Consider the following 15,089-nt stretch of genomic DNA (forward strand, 5'->3'; position numbering starts at 1 on the left):
ACATATTTCAAGTTTTCGTACTGAGAGAAATAATGAAGTAGAAAGAAGAAAACAAAAACTAGATGGGGGATTTTTATCCTTCCTTGCTAAATAAAGGTTTACCTGTCGTTAATGGTCAGTGTCATTCCAAATGGAGTGATTTGTCCTATCAACTGTGAGGAGGTTGCCTATTTTAAGGATGGAGAGGCCCTGCCTGGTAGATGCCATCATGACTAAAGGTGTCTCCTTGGCGAAAGTTCTGTTACATAGAAAACCTATTGAGCCACAAACTCCCTCAGTCAAGAGACCCACATTACCAAGTTCTTACTCAACATTTTCCTCGAATTCCTCAGACAGCTTTTTCCTGCATATGCCTTTCTCTAGACATTGGAGGAGGGGGCAGGAGAAGATAGGGAGAGCAAACACCACAGATTTAAAATTCTGGTTTTTGTTTCATTTATTTAAATAAATATAAATATAAACTTTATATAAACCTATTCACATACAAAGGGACTTCCAGCGACTTAGATTTTAAATTCTCCCCAGGCGAAATTTCAGAAAGCAAGACCTACAGGGTCTAATTTTCTAAATTATTTTCAACTTGGGTGTTTTTGTTTGAAAACGACAACAGAAAATAATCAATAAACCCTGTGTTCTTATCGAGTTCTGAAAGAGAGTAGGGATGGGGAAATGACATGTGCTTTCAAAAACCCCATACAGTGTTAAACTTAAACCAACCCTGTTTTTCCTCTGTTATACGACGAGAATGAGTTGAATTATAGGTTATTTACATTTTAAAAAAAAATCTATAACTTCAAGTTGGAGCCCTAGATAAACAGGTCAAGAAGGAGACGCGAAGGGTCAGGTCCCGGCTTGTCCATTCCAGAACTTCCAGGTTCGTTTCTTCTCCAGATGGGACCACTGCAATGAGCAAGGATTTTGGCCCCTGGGTGCCCCACGCCTTGGCGTTGCCTGGTCTGCCAGGAGCGGGGGATGTGAGGGAGGAGGCCATCCCTCATAAGGGGGAAATCTCCTTGTCATCGTTGGCCGAGGCCGGCGACAGGGAGTCCTCATCCTCGGAGCGCGCATAGTGCACCTGGCTCCCGACGCACTTGCAGCCCGCGTGACTGTTCCTCTGCGTGCCCTTCCCCTCCTTCTTGTGCTTCACTCGGCGGTTCTGAAACCAGATTTTCACCTGCTTCTCCGACAGGTTCAGGTAAGTGGCGATTTCAATCCTCCGGAGTCGAGACAGGTACATGTTGGAAGAGAATTCTCTCTCCAGCTCCAGGAGTTGCGTGCTAGTGAACGCCGTCCTCATCCTCTTGCCATTGGGTACCTGGCTGGCGTCAGAGCCTCCTGCGGACCGGCAAAGAGAGGGTAGAGAGGTAAGGCTCGGGCAAGGTGCTCCCACCCCACGTGCTAACCAGGACGCATTTCAGGGACCCACCCAGGGAAGCCCAGCCGACCATCTGTATCCCTTTCCCATTTCAAGGCACGTGGTTGCTTAGCGGGGAAGAAAAGAGACGTGCAAAGCAAATAAAGGTCTTCGATGCGCAGGATGCGAAGTCACAGGATTAAAGAGGGATGGGGGCTTGCACTATCTGATCGTCTCCCTTTGAGCCAAGCGGAGAAGCGCGCAGGCTTAGCCAAAAACGTCAAAACGCTTTAGCCAGCCCCGACGCGGGGATGCCACACAGGTTCAAACACACCCTCCCCAAACCCCAAGCAGTTAACCTCTGGTTTCTCCGCCGTGACGTTCGAGGTCCCTAAGGCCCCAGTATTAATAAGGCAATACTCGAGCACCAACTACTAGGAGTAAAACGCACCAGGCTGAGTGGAGAAGCTGGCAAACTAACTTCCACTTTCGTGGAACTTCTGTGGCTGACTCTACAGTTACACTAAAAGCCCGTCCTCCCTCTTCACCCTGTCCCCGGGCTCCCACTTCCTCCACTGGAGGTGGAAAGTTTGCTCCAGGAGCGCGAAAGGCGCGGAGCGCAGGTGCCCCAAGACCCCGCCCTACCCATGGTGAGGCAGTGGAATCTCCGCGGGTCCGCCACGTTGTAGGTGGTGGCGGTGCAGACAGGTGCGTGGTGTTGCGGGTGCCCCAAGGCCGCCGCGGCCGCCGCCGCCGCTGCTGCTGCTGCCGCCGCCGCGGCCGAGCCAGGCTGCTGGGGCTGATGGTGGTGATGGTGGTGCTGCGGCGGGTGGTGGTGATGATGCGCATGGTTCACCCGCGGGCAAAACTGCGCGTCCCCAGGAGCCGAAGAGAACTGGCTCTTAAGCAGAGGCAGTGCCCCTGCGGCCCCTGCCACCCCACTGCCTCCGGCCCCGGTAACCCCGGCCCCTGCGCCCCCGCTGCCGGCGCCCACAGACCCCCGAGAGGAGTGCAGGTGCGAAGTGACGCAGAGAGGGCACACGCAGAACGCGCCGCTCTTGCGGGACGGGCAGCCGGGGCCGGACACGGACATCACCAATGGGGACGGCATGCCAAGCGGGATGAAGAAATCCGGCCCGGGGTGCGGTTCAGGCAGCGAGGGCGCAGGCCGTGAGGTGTCCTTGATGATGAGCGAGTCGACATAGAAGGAGCGCGACATGTCGAGAGGGGTGGGTGGCTGGAAGCCCCGGCAGGTCGCGGCGACCGCTCTCCTCTAGTGTTCTAAGCTCTGCCCTGGGAGCCGCGCAGACACGGGCAGTCAAGCCCTTGGGGACGCAGAGGTGTTGGCGTCTGGGCTGGGAACAAAGGGGTCCCCGGAGAGGGCTGGTCCTCACGTCCCCCGCCCGGCGCCCCGGCTCGGGTATTTTATAGCCCCCCACCCTGGCACGTGATGCTGCGGAGTACAGCTCGGCTCAGGCTCCTCGGCAGCTCCCCACCCTCGGGATAGGCTGCCCGAGTCACAACAGAAGCCGCGAGGAGGGGCGGGCGCGCGGCGGGGAAGAACTCGGGGGAGGGGGATGGGGGAGACTTTGCAAAGTGTAGGTTTTGTTAATTTCCCGGGGAGGCCGGCCTCCTCCCCCTCTTTCTCCACGCTTTACTGAGAAATCACAGCGCTGCATCCTCCATCCCACCCCCTCTCGCTACCCTGGCCGCAGCCCAACTCTTCCCCACGCCCCACCGCAAAGCGTACCAGGTGGGGACTTGGAGGCTTATTTAATAGGAATGCTCAGTGTTTCCAGCTCCTCTGTGGTAGGGGTGGCTGCGGCGCGGTGAAGTGTGAGGCCTGCGGTTTGGAGCAGGATTGTGCGGGCGACGGACTGGCAGTCGTCCAGTCCCTGAGCGCAGCTCTGGCCACGGTTACACCTACCCCTGTCCACAGCTTTTGGACTTGGCAGAGGTCATTCAGGTGGTTAGTTCGGGACTGTCCGGCGCAGAACTGTGAGGCCTCCCAGCTAAGAAACCGTCAAGCTTTTCACGCTGATGTTCGACAAGGTCTGAAGTGTCTTTGTACTTGGGGCCCTCCTGGGGCCACTCAGACCAACGACCCTTCCTTGTTTCCCTTTCTGATCGGCACCTCCCACTTCCGCAGAGAGAGAGAGATGTTGAAGAGTCACCCTTTTCTTTCTCCAAGTAGTAACACCATGGCATTCCAGGGCAATCCTACAAACTCCATCCTGAAGATTTTGGAGGGAGGACCTCAAACAGCAAGCCCTCCTAAAGACGCAGCAGGGATTAGATAGACCTTCGCTCTGGGTCTGAGGATTTCCTGTCCCTCATTTTTACCAATCTTGGGCAGCTTAGCAAGGCTAACCAGGAAGCACTCTTTCCTCTGCATCTTAAGAACCTAAAAAGGATGAAGAGGATTCAGCCATCCAGGGAATCTTGCCTCTGATTGGCAGAAGTGGCTTTGTAAGGGAAATCTCTCTGGTCCATGGAAGTCTTGCACACCCCTTACTGCCCGAGAGAGGGTGGCTGCCAAACTATTGGGACTATTTATCTTCGGAGAAGGCAAGGCAGCAGAGGTGGCCATTTTCTCTCTTCGTTTCCCCCTGCAGAAAAGCGGGCTGGGGCCATGAGGTTGGGCAATAGTTAGAAGTCTGATCCTTTTTCCAGAACAGCTAACTTCAATCCAGAGTTCATGATGGTGCTAAGAAACTTAGAGACAGGACTCCCTCCACCCGAGAGAACAAGGTGCCCAAATCCAGGAGAGCACTAGCTAGAGGCACGGCTCTATCTTTCCATCCTCTGTCTTCCCCTCTCCATCTCTGTGACAGTCTCTCTTGCCTGCTAGAGAAGTGTAATTGGGTTGTAGGGATGCCCCGCTCTGGGGAGCCCAGGATTTATGGATGGCAATTAAAGTTTTATGAATTGCAGCTGAGGCTGGTTATTGAGCTATTTGAATGTGATTAGAATTCAATTAGAAAGTGGTTAGTGGACGGTGGGTCTCTGGAGTGTAAACAGACAGCTATTCCAGAAATGTGCTAATCCAACATCTTGTGACAACAATTAAGGAGTCTCAGGGCTTAACATGGGGCAGCTCAGCTGTAACTACTTTTGTACCACAAGGTCTGCAGACGCTCAGGCTCACCCCAGCCCGCCCTTGTTCATGACTGGAGGATCTAGGCAATCCCTGAAATCATTTCAGCCCCAAGAAGAAGGCTTGGAGCCACTGACGGAGAATGGCAATAAAAAACATACCCTGCTGAATGGCAGGATATTTTTTACAGTCCTAAACTGTCCAAATAGATGACTCGATTCCCCCCATTCACTTTGCAACTATACAAGCATATATAGATATAGATATAGATACTCTTTAAGAATAATAGCTTTCTCTCTTTTCCTCCTCTGGGTTAGGTCCCAGGTTATCCACAGTCTGTTTTGGGCTGATGGTTTGAGTCACAATGTTCCCAGCGGTTTGGGATGTGTTCAGAGGAAGAGGTCCTATGCTAAAGTCCTAGAAATCGCACCCATGTGCAGACCATTTTACTTTAGAGAATCTGAACTATGCAAGAGGCTTGTGCATCTTATTCAATTTGTGTCTGACTATGGAAACTTTCATTTTTCAGTGCCAAGGAATTTTGAGAAATGTGAGGGGCTCATGGGGTTTCCTAAAGCCTTCAAGGGGAGCAGTGGTTTCAGACCAGGCTGAGGCTGAAAGCAAGACCATGTCTGAAAAACTTGACCCTTAGGGTACTTGGTTAATTCCTTCAGCCCACCAAGAGCAAGTATACTGGAATCCCATTTCTTGCACAGTTTCTGTCCACTCTGCCTCACTTCTCTAGTTCTCTTTGGATCTCTCAGTGTCTGCCAGTCTCTCTCCCTCCTTCTCTTCTGAGTCCAGCCCCTATCTGGCCCTACCTGCCTATCCCCTCCTCAAAGGAAGCCTACCCTCCATGCCCCCGGGGCAGCACTGCCCCCCACCACCCCGGCCCCGCCCAGCCCTACCGTTCCCCAGAGTGCAGTGCCCTGAACCAGCAGGAGACCCCAAGTTCAGCTTTCTTTTCCTGAGAGGGAACAGGCAGACCATTGGCGTGTGCCCATGGTGTCTGAGCCACCACACAATTTTATTTCTCAGTGATTCTGTCCGATAAAATTTCATCATCCATTAAGTAATCCCCAAAATGAGAGCTCTTATGAGCCTATAATGAGTTCTAATTGCCACGACTCCGGGAGCCACGTGGAAGGATTTATTCGGTATTAAGCAGTCGGGTACAGAGTACAGGCTGTTACCTAAGCCATTACTTTCATAATTCAAGGAGAAAATTAGTTCTTTTAAAGGAAAGGGGAAATCTTTTTATTATCTCCCCCTTCCTCGGGACAATAGAGTATGGTTTTGTCTTCCTTGAGTGCAAGACAGTGTCACATATGTGATGGTAACAAAATTGTTCTTTGTACCTCCTCCTGGCCAAGGCACTCCACCCTTACCCTCAACTTACAAAAAAAAATCAAAGCTATTCTAGAAAGAACAGCAGAGGCATGGCCTTCTTGTCTCTCGATTCTCCAAGTTGAGCCTGGGTGAGCAGTTTCCTTTCAGCCCAACCTGAGATTTGGATTCTTAGTTCTAGCTTCCAAAAGGTCTCCAGTACTTCTTCCCAGCTCTGGAATGGCACCTGACCTGAACCCCACATTCCTGTCTCACTTCTCTTTCTTCCTGTTTGCTTTCAAGGGCAAAGTCAGGACAAGTAAAGGGCAGGGACTTAGCATTGCTTATTCAACAGGCCCCAGAGTTCTGACCCGTTCCTGTGCTTAGCTGTTTTTTTCAGGCTGTAACTCCCACTTTGCCCCTCCCTCTGTGTCCTCCAAACCTCCCCACCCCCTCCCCACCACCACTTTCATCCCCAGTCCTTTTTTCTCTTAGTTTCAGCATTTGCCCACATGGTTCTCCAGCTCCAAATGGAGGCTGCAGGCAGGGCGGGACAGCCGGGGAGTTGGCGGGGCCGCCTCGGATTTATTTGCTCCTCTTACATTGATTTCATATTAGTTTCCAAAGCGATGAATGATCTCAAAGCTGGGTTTTGTTAGCCGAACACAAACAGGAGACAGGACTTACTTGCCCCCAGCTCCCTTTAATGAGGTCATTATCAAAGCGTGAACAAGTCTATGAATGTTTTATTGAAAGTGCATCGTTAACTTGTATCCATCCTTTTCTCCGAGTGGCATTGTGATATTGCTGTCTGTGGCACATCTTACCCGATATAGCCCGAGATTTCCCCATTCTCTGTAACCAGGCAACCCTTTCTGAATACCCAAAAATTGAAAAGAACCGCTTAGTCTTCAAGAAAGTCCTCAATAATAGTGGAAAAGAACAAAGATCCAGGAGACAACAAAATGCCACAGGGGTGACTTTTCATGAGCAATTATCTCTCATTAATCAGAAGAACAGCTGCAATATTAATTTTCTCTCTTTCTTCCTCTCTTTTCACAGTCCCCAACATTTGAATAATCATAAATTTTGATTTTATGAAGGAGTCACATTTTCAGGGGCTGGAGGAAAGCAGCTACCTAGGTGAAGACAAGAAGAAAATGCTCTCATTTTATTTTATTTTTTGTTTGGGTAAAGCTGCCAACAAAGCAAAATGGAAAAAATAAAAATAAGAAATGCCAGAGAAAATGCCCACCCCCCCTTTCTTCTTCTAGATGGCTGTTGAGAATAAGGACTCTCTTCTCCCCCACTCTCTGCTCACAACTACCCCTCCTTTCTTTCCTCCCCCCGCCCAGACCCATTCCCCAGTTTTGCTCTGAGCAGGGCGGAGGGAAACGTCCCTGGCGTCTGGCGTGGGAGTTTCAGCCGGGTTTCTGCCCGTTTAACTTGCAAACGTGAAGCCAAGCGTTGTCGATCTGACCAAAGAGACACTCTTTGGGCGTAACTTGCATTGTGGCCATCAAAAGCCCGCCAGCCTTGGATGAACTGAGAAGCGTATTCAGCAGAAATGGGGCGCTCGCTCTCCTTTCAGGCTCTGGAGAGGCAATTGTTCACAGGATGTGTAGCCAGGGTGGAAAACGTGGGTCCCCAGATAAGGCTATAACCTGCAAACGAGCTTGGGGGAGTTAAAAGAATCTCATTAAAGCCCCGGCTGCAATTAGCAAATACACACTCATAGAGAACTCAAGCTCCTCTTGAAAAGCTGTGGGTCAAGATGAAAGAGGGCAGTTGGGAGCTAGTCCCCACATTCTTGTACTGCTTGAGTGATGGGGGGCTCAGGAGCCAGGCTATTCCTTCAGCTGCCCCAATATTGTTAGTTTTAATGCAAGGCCAGGGAAGGCCTTTCTAGAGGGAGGGCAGGCTGTGGGCCCTGTGTTCATGCACCACCAAAAATAATCTTGCTTCTCCCTGGTGTTTATTCAGAACGGATGGGCTTTTGAGAAACCTGAATTCGCCTTTGTGCTCACCACAGTTGCAAGAGTTCAATTCGGCCCTCTGAGAAGAAGCAGCGGGGAGAGGGGGGTGGGGGGGTGGTAGTGGAGGTCTTCTGAGAAATAAGTGAGGGGTTTGGCTTAGAATTTCAGCCAGGAACGGCCCAGTTGGAAAAAAGTTTTGATGGCACTGAATGCCTGCCACACAGCCCCTCTGCTCCCCACTTCACTTTAATTAATATTCGCCCACCCCCAAATCCTCAAGCCGAACAAGGCATCCCTCTCCCACCCTCAGAGCTCTCCTCTGTCATCAGAATAAAATTTATCGAGCGCCTACTCTGTGCCCAGCGTGTGCTAGGCACTGCAGGGAGCAGGCCTGAAAAGGCCAAGACAGTATCCAATAGAATATTGTTTCATTTCAGTAACAATGGCCTGAGGTGGGGAACAATTATCCGGATAATTGAAGCAAATGCTTCACCTCCCTCCCTCCCTCTCCAGTTCTCCTGGCACTTACTATTTTTTACTACCCTATTCAGAGATGTGGTTTTTGTATTGGAGGGCGGGCGGGGGAGGCAGGAGTGTGTTAGAGGAGGGTTGAATTATTCACATGCATACCAATTCCCCACTTCCCTTGGCCTAAATTTTCTGAAAGCTTGGAGCCAAAATAGCTGCTTAGTTATGGGAGCAAAGACTTAAAAAAAAAAAGTCACTAAAATAAGAGCAATTCTTTATAATTTTTAGCAGCGCAGCCCTTCTGGTTTTTGATCTTGGTCATCTACAAAAATCACCTGGAGAGCTTTATAAAAATACTGATTACCTAAGGGATTTAGATTTAATGATGTGAGGCTGGAACACGGCGGGGTGTAGATGGAGGGGGAGACAGAAGTCAACCAGAATTCTGCATGCGGTTCTGATGTAGTTGAGAAATAAATGATAAATCCTGCCCCCTACGCCCTCCTATCATGGAATCTGAAGAGAGCAACGTAACTTTTTTGAGCCTTATCTGGTCATTTGATAGTTGGAAAGTGTGTATTGAGCGCCTATTATACCCCAGGCTGCGCGCCAGGGAATTCAGTAGCACAAGACCCGCCCCCGGGGAGTTTCCAGGTTAAGCGAATCAACAAATTAACTCGGAGCTGGTGAGTTAAAAAGGTCGTGTGAATATGAAAGAAAAGCTCAAGGGGCTCTGGGTGATGATAAAACCGAAGCTTGAAGTGACATTTAAACGGAGACCTGCAAGATGTGCGGGTGTTGGCCTGGGAAAGAGGGATGGGGAATGCGTTCCCGGCCACCTAAGGGTGCTCACGGGAGCCTCCGAGAGTTTCTCTTGGTTAATTGCAAAAACTGAAAGGAGGCCAAGGAAAGTGGAGAAAGAATTTCAGTTTCTGCATCTGTAAAATAGAGAAAATGCCATCGTCTTCGAGTTTTTGTGAGGAATTCAGGACTGCCTAACACCGGGCCTGGTGCCTGGTGCCTGGTAAGGCTCGTGGCTTCTCTTGTTGGTTTTATTATTATCTGAGACCTGCAGCTCCATGGGCTCTTGAAGCTTGTAAATTAGGTATCAGAGTCCCTGGGCTTGGCAACGAGGAGCCAGGAAGCCGCTGCACAATCATCTCTCCGTCCCCCCGCGCCTTTTCCCGGCCGAGTGTTGCCCTCTAAGGCTCCTCCACAGTCTGGCGCTGGCACCCTGAAGGCGCCCAGTGTGGGGCCTTTCTATCCCTCGGTTTCTGGGCATATGTTTGTTCAGCAGTTACATTAACCTCGCCACTCCCCACCCCCGTCAAAGGCTCTGGCGTCCTGGCCGTCCCTACTTGGGACTGCGCCCTAAATTTCAAAACGTTCCTATGATATTAGAAACCTCCCAGCTTTGCTGCACACCCACCTGCTTTGCATAGGAGGAAAACAGTCGCCTTTCGAGTATATGACAATACTCGTAGGTACATTTTCTGAGCTCTCACTGTGTGGCAGTTCCTGAACCAAGAGCCTTGCCTGCATGACCTCATTAATCCGCACAACAGCCCTCCCAGATAAAATGCCATTATTTTCTCCGCATTATGTTTGCGGAGAACCCTATTTGAACTACTGAAGTTCAAAGACTGAACCAAGGTCACACAGCTAGTGATGGCAGAGCCTTTTAGGCACTAAGCAATACTAACCACCTGATAACACCTAGCATTTATTGAACACCTACTATATGCCTGGCAGTGGGTGAAGACTTTAATGCCTCCTCTATTTCTCACAGCAACCCTGTGAGGTAGGTGCTTTTATTACTTCCTTATTTGTTGGCTGTCCATTTGTTGGTTAGTGTGGTTGGTTTTCCTACATATTAAAGGTTCTGAGGGCCAGTCCAATGCACGGACTGAAATTAGAATGAGGACAGGGAACATGATTGTTTTTATTCACCTGTGCCCAGAACACAGTAAGCGCTGAAAAACATTTGGAGTGGATGAAAACAATATTTTATTATTTAATTCAAAAGCCCTCTTCATAATCAATCCGTATGCTTGTTGACTGCAAACTGCTCCTGGGCAGAAACTGGGTCTGTTTTATGTATTCACCAGTGTATGCCAAACGTCCAGACCAGAGGTAACATATATTAGGATGGCAATTAATATTTGTTGAATGAATGATTCCTTATTTCAGATAGGAAACGGAGGCTCTGAGACAACGGTAACCTGGCCAAGGCCACATAGCAAGTGGCAGAGGGAGAATTCCAACCATAGTTTCTAACGCCGAGTCCCTTTTTCAGCCTCCTGCCCTGTGTCCCCGGGGCATAGGGACAGGGCGCGGGAACCCTGTGCTGCGCGGCCGAGGACGGTTGTAAGTGTGTCCTCACTCGCCCGCGTCCCACACCTGGGCGAGGGCAAGGGAGGCAGAAGAAATGAGACGCTGGAGAAGCCGCTCCGAGGAAGAGGGTAAACAAACAGGCTCTGGGGCTGCGCGAGGCGCTCTCTGCGCGACAGCTCCTACCCGGCGCTCTTGCTCCCGCGGCTCTAAAACCGCAACCTACTCCCTTCCTCCAGTCTCGGTCTGCCTGGGTCTCCGCCTCTCTCTCTTCCTGGCTAACTTATTTCTCACTGGGAAACCAAGGAAATCTAAACGATCGCACTGACCCCACAGCCTCAAAACAAGCCCATCTGCAAAGGCCACCAAACACCCGCTCCCACACCATGCACAACGTCCTCTCCGCGACGGATGCGCATGCGCGAGCGCGAGTGAGGCGGCAGAGTTCGCGTGTGCGCCTGTGCGCATGCGTGAGTGTAAGTGGGTAGGGAGTCCTTGAGTGTGTCTGCGCGCAAGCTCGTGTAAAGAGCGAAGGCGAGGTGGGGGCGAGTGTGCATGAGCGCGAGCATAAGTGTACTGTCAAGAGTGAGATTAAGGTACGTGGGCGTGATGGTGTGTGAAGAGGTGAAAAGTGAATTAGAATGAGGGTAGGGAATGAGATTGCTTTTCCTTTTTTATTTTTAAATTATTTCAATAGTTTTTTGAGGAACAGGTGGTGTTAGGTTACATAGATAGGTTCTTTAGTGGTGATTTCTGAGATTTTGGTGCACCCATCACCCAAGCAGTGTACACTGTACCCAATGTGGTCTTTGATCCCTGTGCGCGGAGCTGTGTGAGTGAAGCGTGTTTGGGAGCATGCGTGTGTGTGAATATATGAGTGTATGAATGTGTGAATGTGAGGAATACGAGAAACTGGGGGTGTGCACAGGGTGAGTGCGGTGCGAATGAGAGTGTGAGAACGTGCGTAGAGAGAGCAGGAGTGTGTCTGCGTGTGCCCGGCCCCTGGAGCCCCGCCTCCCCACTAGGCACGCCTTTCTCTTGGTGGGGTGCGCGACGGGCGCAGCCCAGTGCCTCTGTCCGCGCAGACCCGCTCTGCTGGTCCTGGAGCCTGGCGTGGGCTGAGGCTTGAAACTGGCGTCACTCAGCGAGCCAGAAAGGAGTGGGCAGGAGTGTCTGGGGGGTGCGCTGTCTCCCCATGTAGAAGCCTGGACACTGTAAGTAGGAGGGGCTCTGGCAGTATTGCCTCGAGGTCCTCCCTTTCACCTGCCCCCAGTATTGCTCACCCACCTGTGGATCATCTTTATGTTCATGTACTCAGGGAGCATCCATGGTGTGCCTATAGTATGCCAGGCTCTACTTGGGCTTGGGAAACCGTGAGAACAAGATAGCTTAGATCTCATTCGTTTTGGAACTTCCACTGGGCCTTTTATTAATGTGTAACCAGCTTGCAAAATGCCAGTCATACACAAGTTTTGTTGCCTCTGTCCTCAAGCAGAGGGGCATGGAGATTATGAGACAAACACTGATCGTAATAAGACGATGCTTTGAAATCAGTGCAAATCCATTTCATCTCCAACCCAACCTCACCCTTTCACTGCACCACTGAGTTTGGGATTGGGTTTAGGAGGTCCTGGATGTGAATCCACCTTCTCTCTGACCATGGAAATAATAATGACCCTCTTCTCACAGGATGGTTGTGAGCATTAAGTGAGTTAAGCCTGACATCCCTTGGCACAATGCCTTGCACATACTTAGCACTCAGTATACAAACTATGACGACGTTGATGTGTGATGACGTTCCCTGAGTCTGATGGAATGTTGTGGGGAAAGAGGGAGGATGCGTTTGTGAGCTACAAAGTTTAAGGGATTATTTCTGGATTTAGGTTAAATTAGGCCGGTCGTGGTGGCTCATGTCAATAATCCTAGCACTTTGGGAGGCCGAGGCAGGCAGATCACTTGAGGCTAAGAGTTCAAGACCAGCCTGGCCAATATAGTGAAACCCCATCTCTACTAAAAATACCAAAATTAGCCAGCATGGTGGTACACGCCTGTAGCCGCAGCTACTTGGGAGGCTGAGACAGGAGAATTCTTGAACCTGAGAGGTGGAGGTTGCAGTGAGCCGAGATTGCACCACTGCACTTCAGCCTGGGCCATAGAGCAAAATTTCATCTAAAAAAAAAATATATATATAATAAATTAATTAAATTGTGTATAATTTATACAGATTGAGTATCCTTTATTAGAAATGCTTGGGACCAGATGTGTCTGAAGATTTTGGATTTTTTATGGTTTTGGAACATTTGCATGTATATAATGAGATATCTTGGAAGAGGACCCTAGTCTAAACACAAAATTCATTTATATTTCATATACAGCTTATTCAGTGTACATAGCCTAAAAGTTTTTTATACAATATTTTAAATAATTTTTTGCATGAAGCAGTATGTTTTAAGTACTTCTGTGTGGAATTTTCCACTTGTGATGTCATGTTGGTGCTCAATAAGTTGCAAATTTTCAATATTCAGCCTGTATTACATTCTCCTCTAGCATCAGGCTAGTATTATAGTATCAGATACTCCATCTTCATCCTTTACTATGACTTCTTTTCTTCCACCAATGTTATCAAAAGTGCTGTTACCAAGGGAAATAAAAATGCAGCAAGAACCTATAGGAGCTGAATATTCTTTTAGGCAGCTTTGGAAGCATTTTTAGTCCTGTTAAAATGGAAGGGAATATTTTCACAGTGGCACAAAATGAATGCTGTAATTTAACCTTGTGAGCAAAATTTCTGATTAAATACGACATAGGAAATATGTTTCCTGATTAGCCATGTACCTCCCTGGAACAAGGTATTGTATAAACAATTGCAAGACATACTTATTTTTATTTTAGAGAAGCTGATTTATTAAAAACATTTTTTGATATTTTGATCAAATATTTTGATCACTATATATATATATATGGAATGTGGTGGTGGGATCATAGCTCACTGTAGCCTTGAACTCCTAGGCTCAAGCTGATCACAATATAATTTTGTTTAAAACCAAAATTTTTAAAGATTGGATTTCATTATTGAGATGTTTTCCCAAGGAAAAAAAATCAAAAAGAAGGCTTGAAAGATTGGAGAATCGATTGCAGATCTAGGTTCTTGAATTTAACAGCAAGAAAGGAATTCTGTCCTTATGTAACTGACCTATCTCATGTTATAACTAGGGAGACTGAGGTCTCGAGGGATGAAATGGTCTTAGTGGTCAGTCTCTCCTACAGTCACCAAATAGGACCATATCAGCTTTGTTCCTCTACCTACAGTTTTATACACTTGCCGGAAGATGCCCCGGAAACTAGGAGAAGAGAAGGTACAGGAGTTCCAGGTTCCTGCATTACCCTCAGGTCTCTGTTGCTGGCACCTCCATCTTCTGGTGGCTCTTGCCCAAATCCTTTGAATCTTCTGTGACTTCTCTCTTGCTCTTTCTCTAATCCTGTACATTTAACCCATCATGAAGTCCTGAAGGCTTTATCTTCAGATGTAACTGGAAACTGACCACTTCTTAACACTCCAACTACTATCACACGGGTCCCAGCCATCACCACTGCATAGGGATGACTGGGTTCATTCTTCCTATACTTGCCTCTACAATCTGTTCTCAACAGAGCAGCCAGAAGGATCCTTTTGAAATAGAAGTCTGATCAGGTCAGACCAAGAACAAAAGGCCCTCCATGATGCCACTATGGCTGTCTCTGACCACTCCAACCACTGGCCTACTTGCTACCTCTGTTTTCCTTGCTGGTCTGGCCCTCTCTAGCCTTCCCCTCTGTTGAGAACTCTTCCCCTACAAGCTCACACATGTCTTACTTCCTCACCTTTAGGTCTTTCCTCCAAAGACACTTTCTTACTGTCTTTTTTCTTTTTTGCTTTGAAATTTAGAAACAAATTTTATTTAAGATCTGAAATGTAATTCCTAAAACACCAACTTTTCCAGAAAACTGTGGCGTACACAATAATGCATTGCCTCTATCACGTTACAACATGCATTAGACTCAAATGCAAAAATCATGAAACAAACCACCATCCTTCAACAATTTGCGCAAAGATAGAATGCCTAAGGAACAACATAGACGGATTTGCAGAGGATGGGCTGTTTTACTTCAAGCATCATTAAAAAAAAGAGAACAAATGCATGGGTTTTTGGGTATATATATTAAATTGAATGTTTGGCACTAGGAGTCAGGGCATTTTGTCATGTAGCATTAACACATATTAGAAAATTGTGTAGTGTCAAAGGGGTAGAACCACCAGCATTCAAGCTATGTTGTCAACTAGGCAATAAAATGTTCCACTGAATATTTCTTTTTTGTTCTAATTACTGCATACCCTGGTAGCAACTTTGAAATGAGAAAAGGAGCTTACACTCCTTTTATTTTCTGTTTAAAACAGAACAGAAAACAAACTGAAACATAAGCCCTATTTTACATTAACAATGTTAAAGAACATCCATTTTACAAGAAAAAGACTAAGAACAAAAAGTGTTTCCAGATC

General features: G+C 48.3%; 1 protein-coding gene across 1 annotated transcript; it reads right to left on the bottom strand.

Moving 5' to 3' along the window:
* Window positions 1-418: 418 nt before the first annotated feature.
* Window positions 419-2,755, bottom strand: GSX2 (GS homeobox 2). The gene is made up of 2 exons (XM_003310374.4): window positions 2,000-2,755; window positions 419-1,335 (listed from the first exon to the last, which is right to left on the bottom strand). The coding sequence occupies exons 1-2, from the start codon at window positions 2,571-2,573 to the stop codon at window positions 995-997; spliced, it is 915 nt and encodes a 304-aa protein (XP_003310422.2). The 5' UTR covers window positions 2,574-2,755; the 3' UTR covers window positions 419-994.
* Between the last annotated feature and the right edge of the window lie 12,334 nt (window positions 2,756-15,089).

This window comes from Pan troglodytes, chromosome 3 (assembly GCF_028858775.2).
Source record: "Pan troglodytes isolate AG18354 chromosome 3, NHGRI_mPanTro3-v2.0_pri, whole genome shotgun sequence".
Lineage (NCBI taxonomy): Eukaryota > Metazoa > Chordata > Mammalia > Primates > Hominidae > Pan > Pan troglodytes.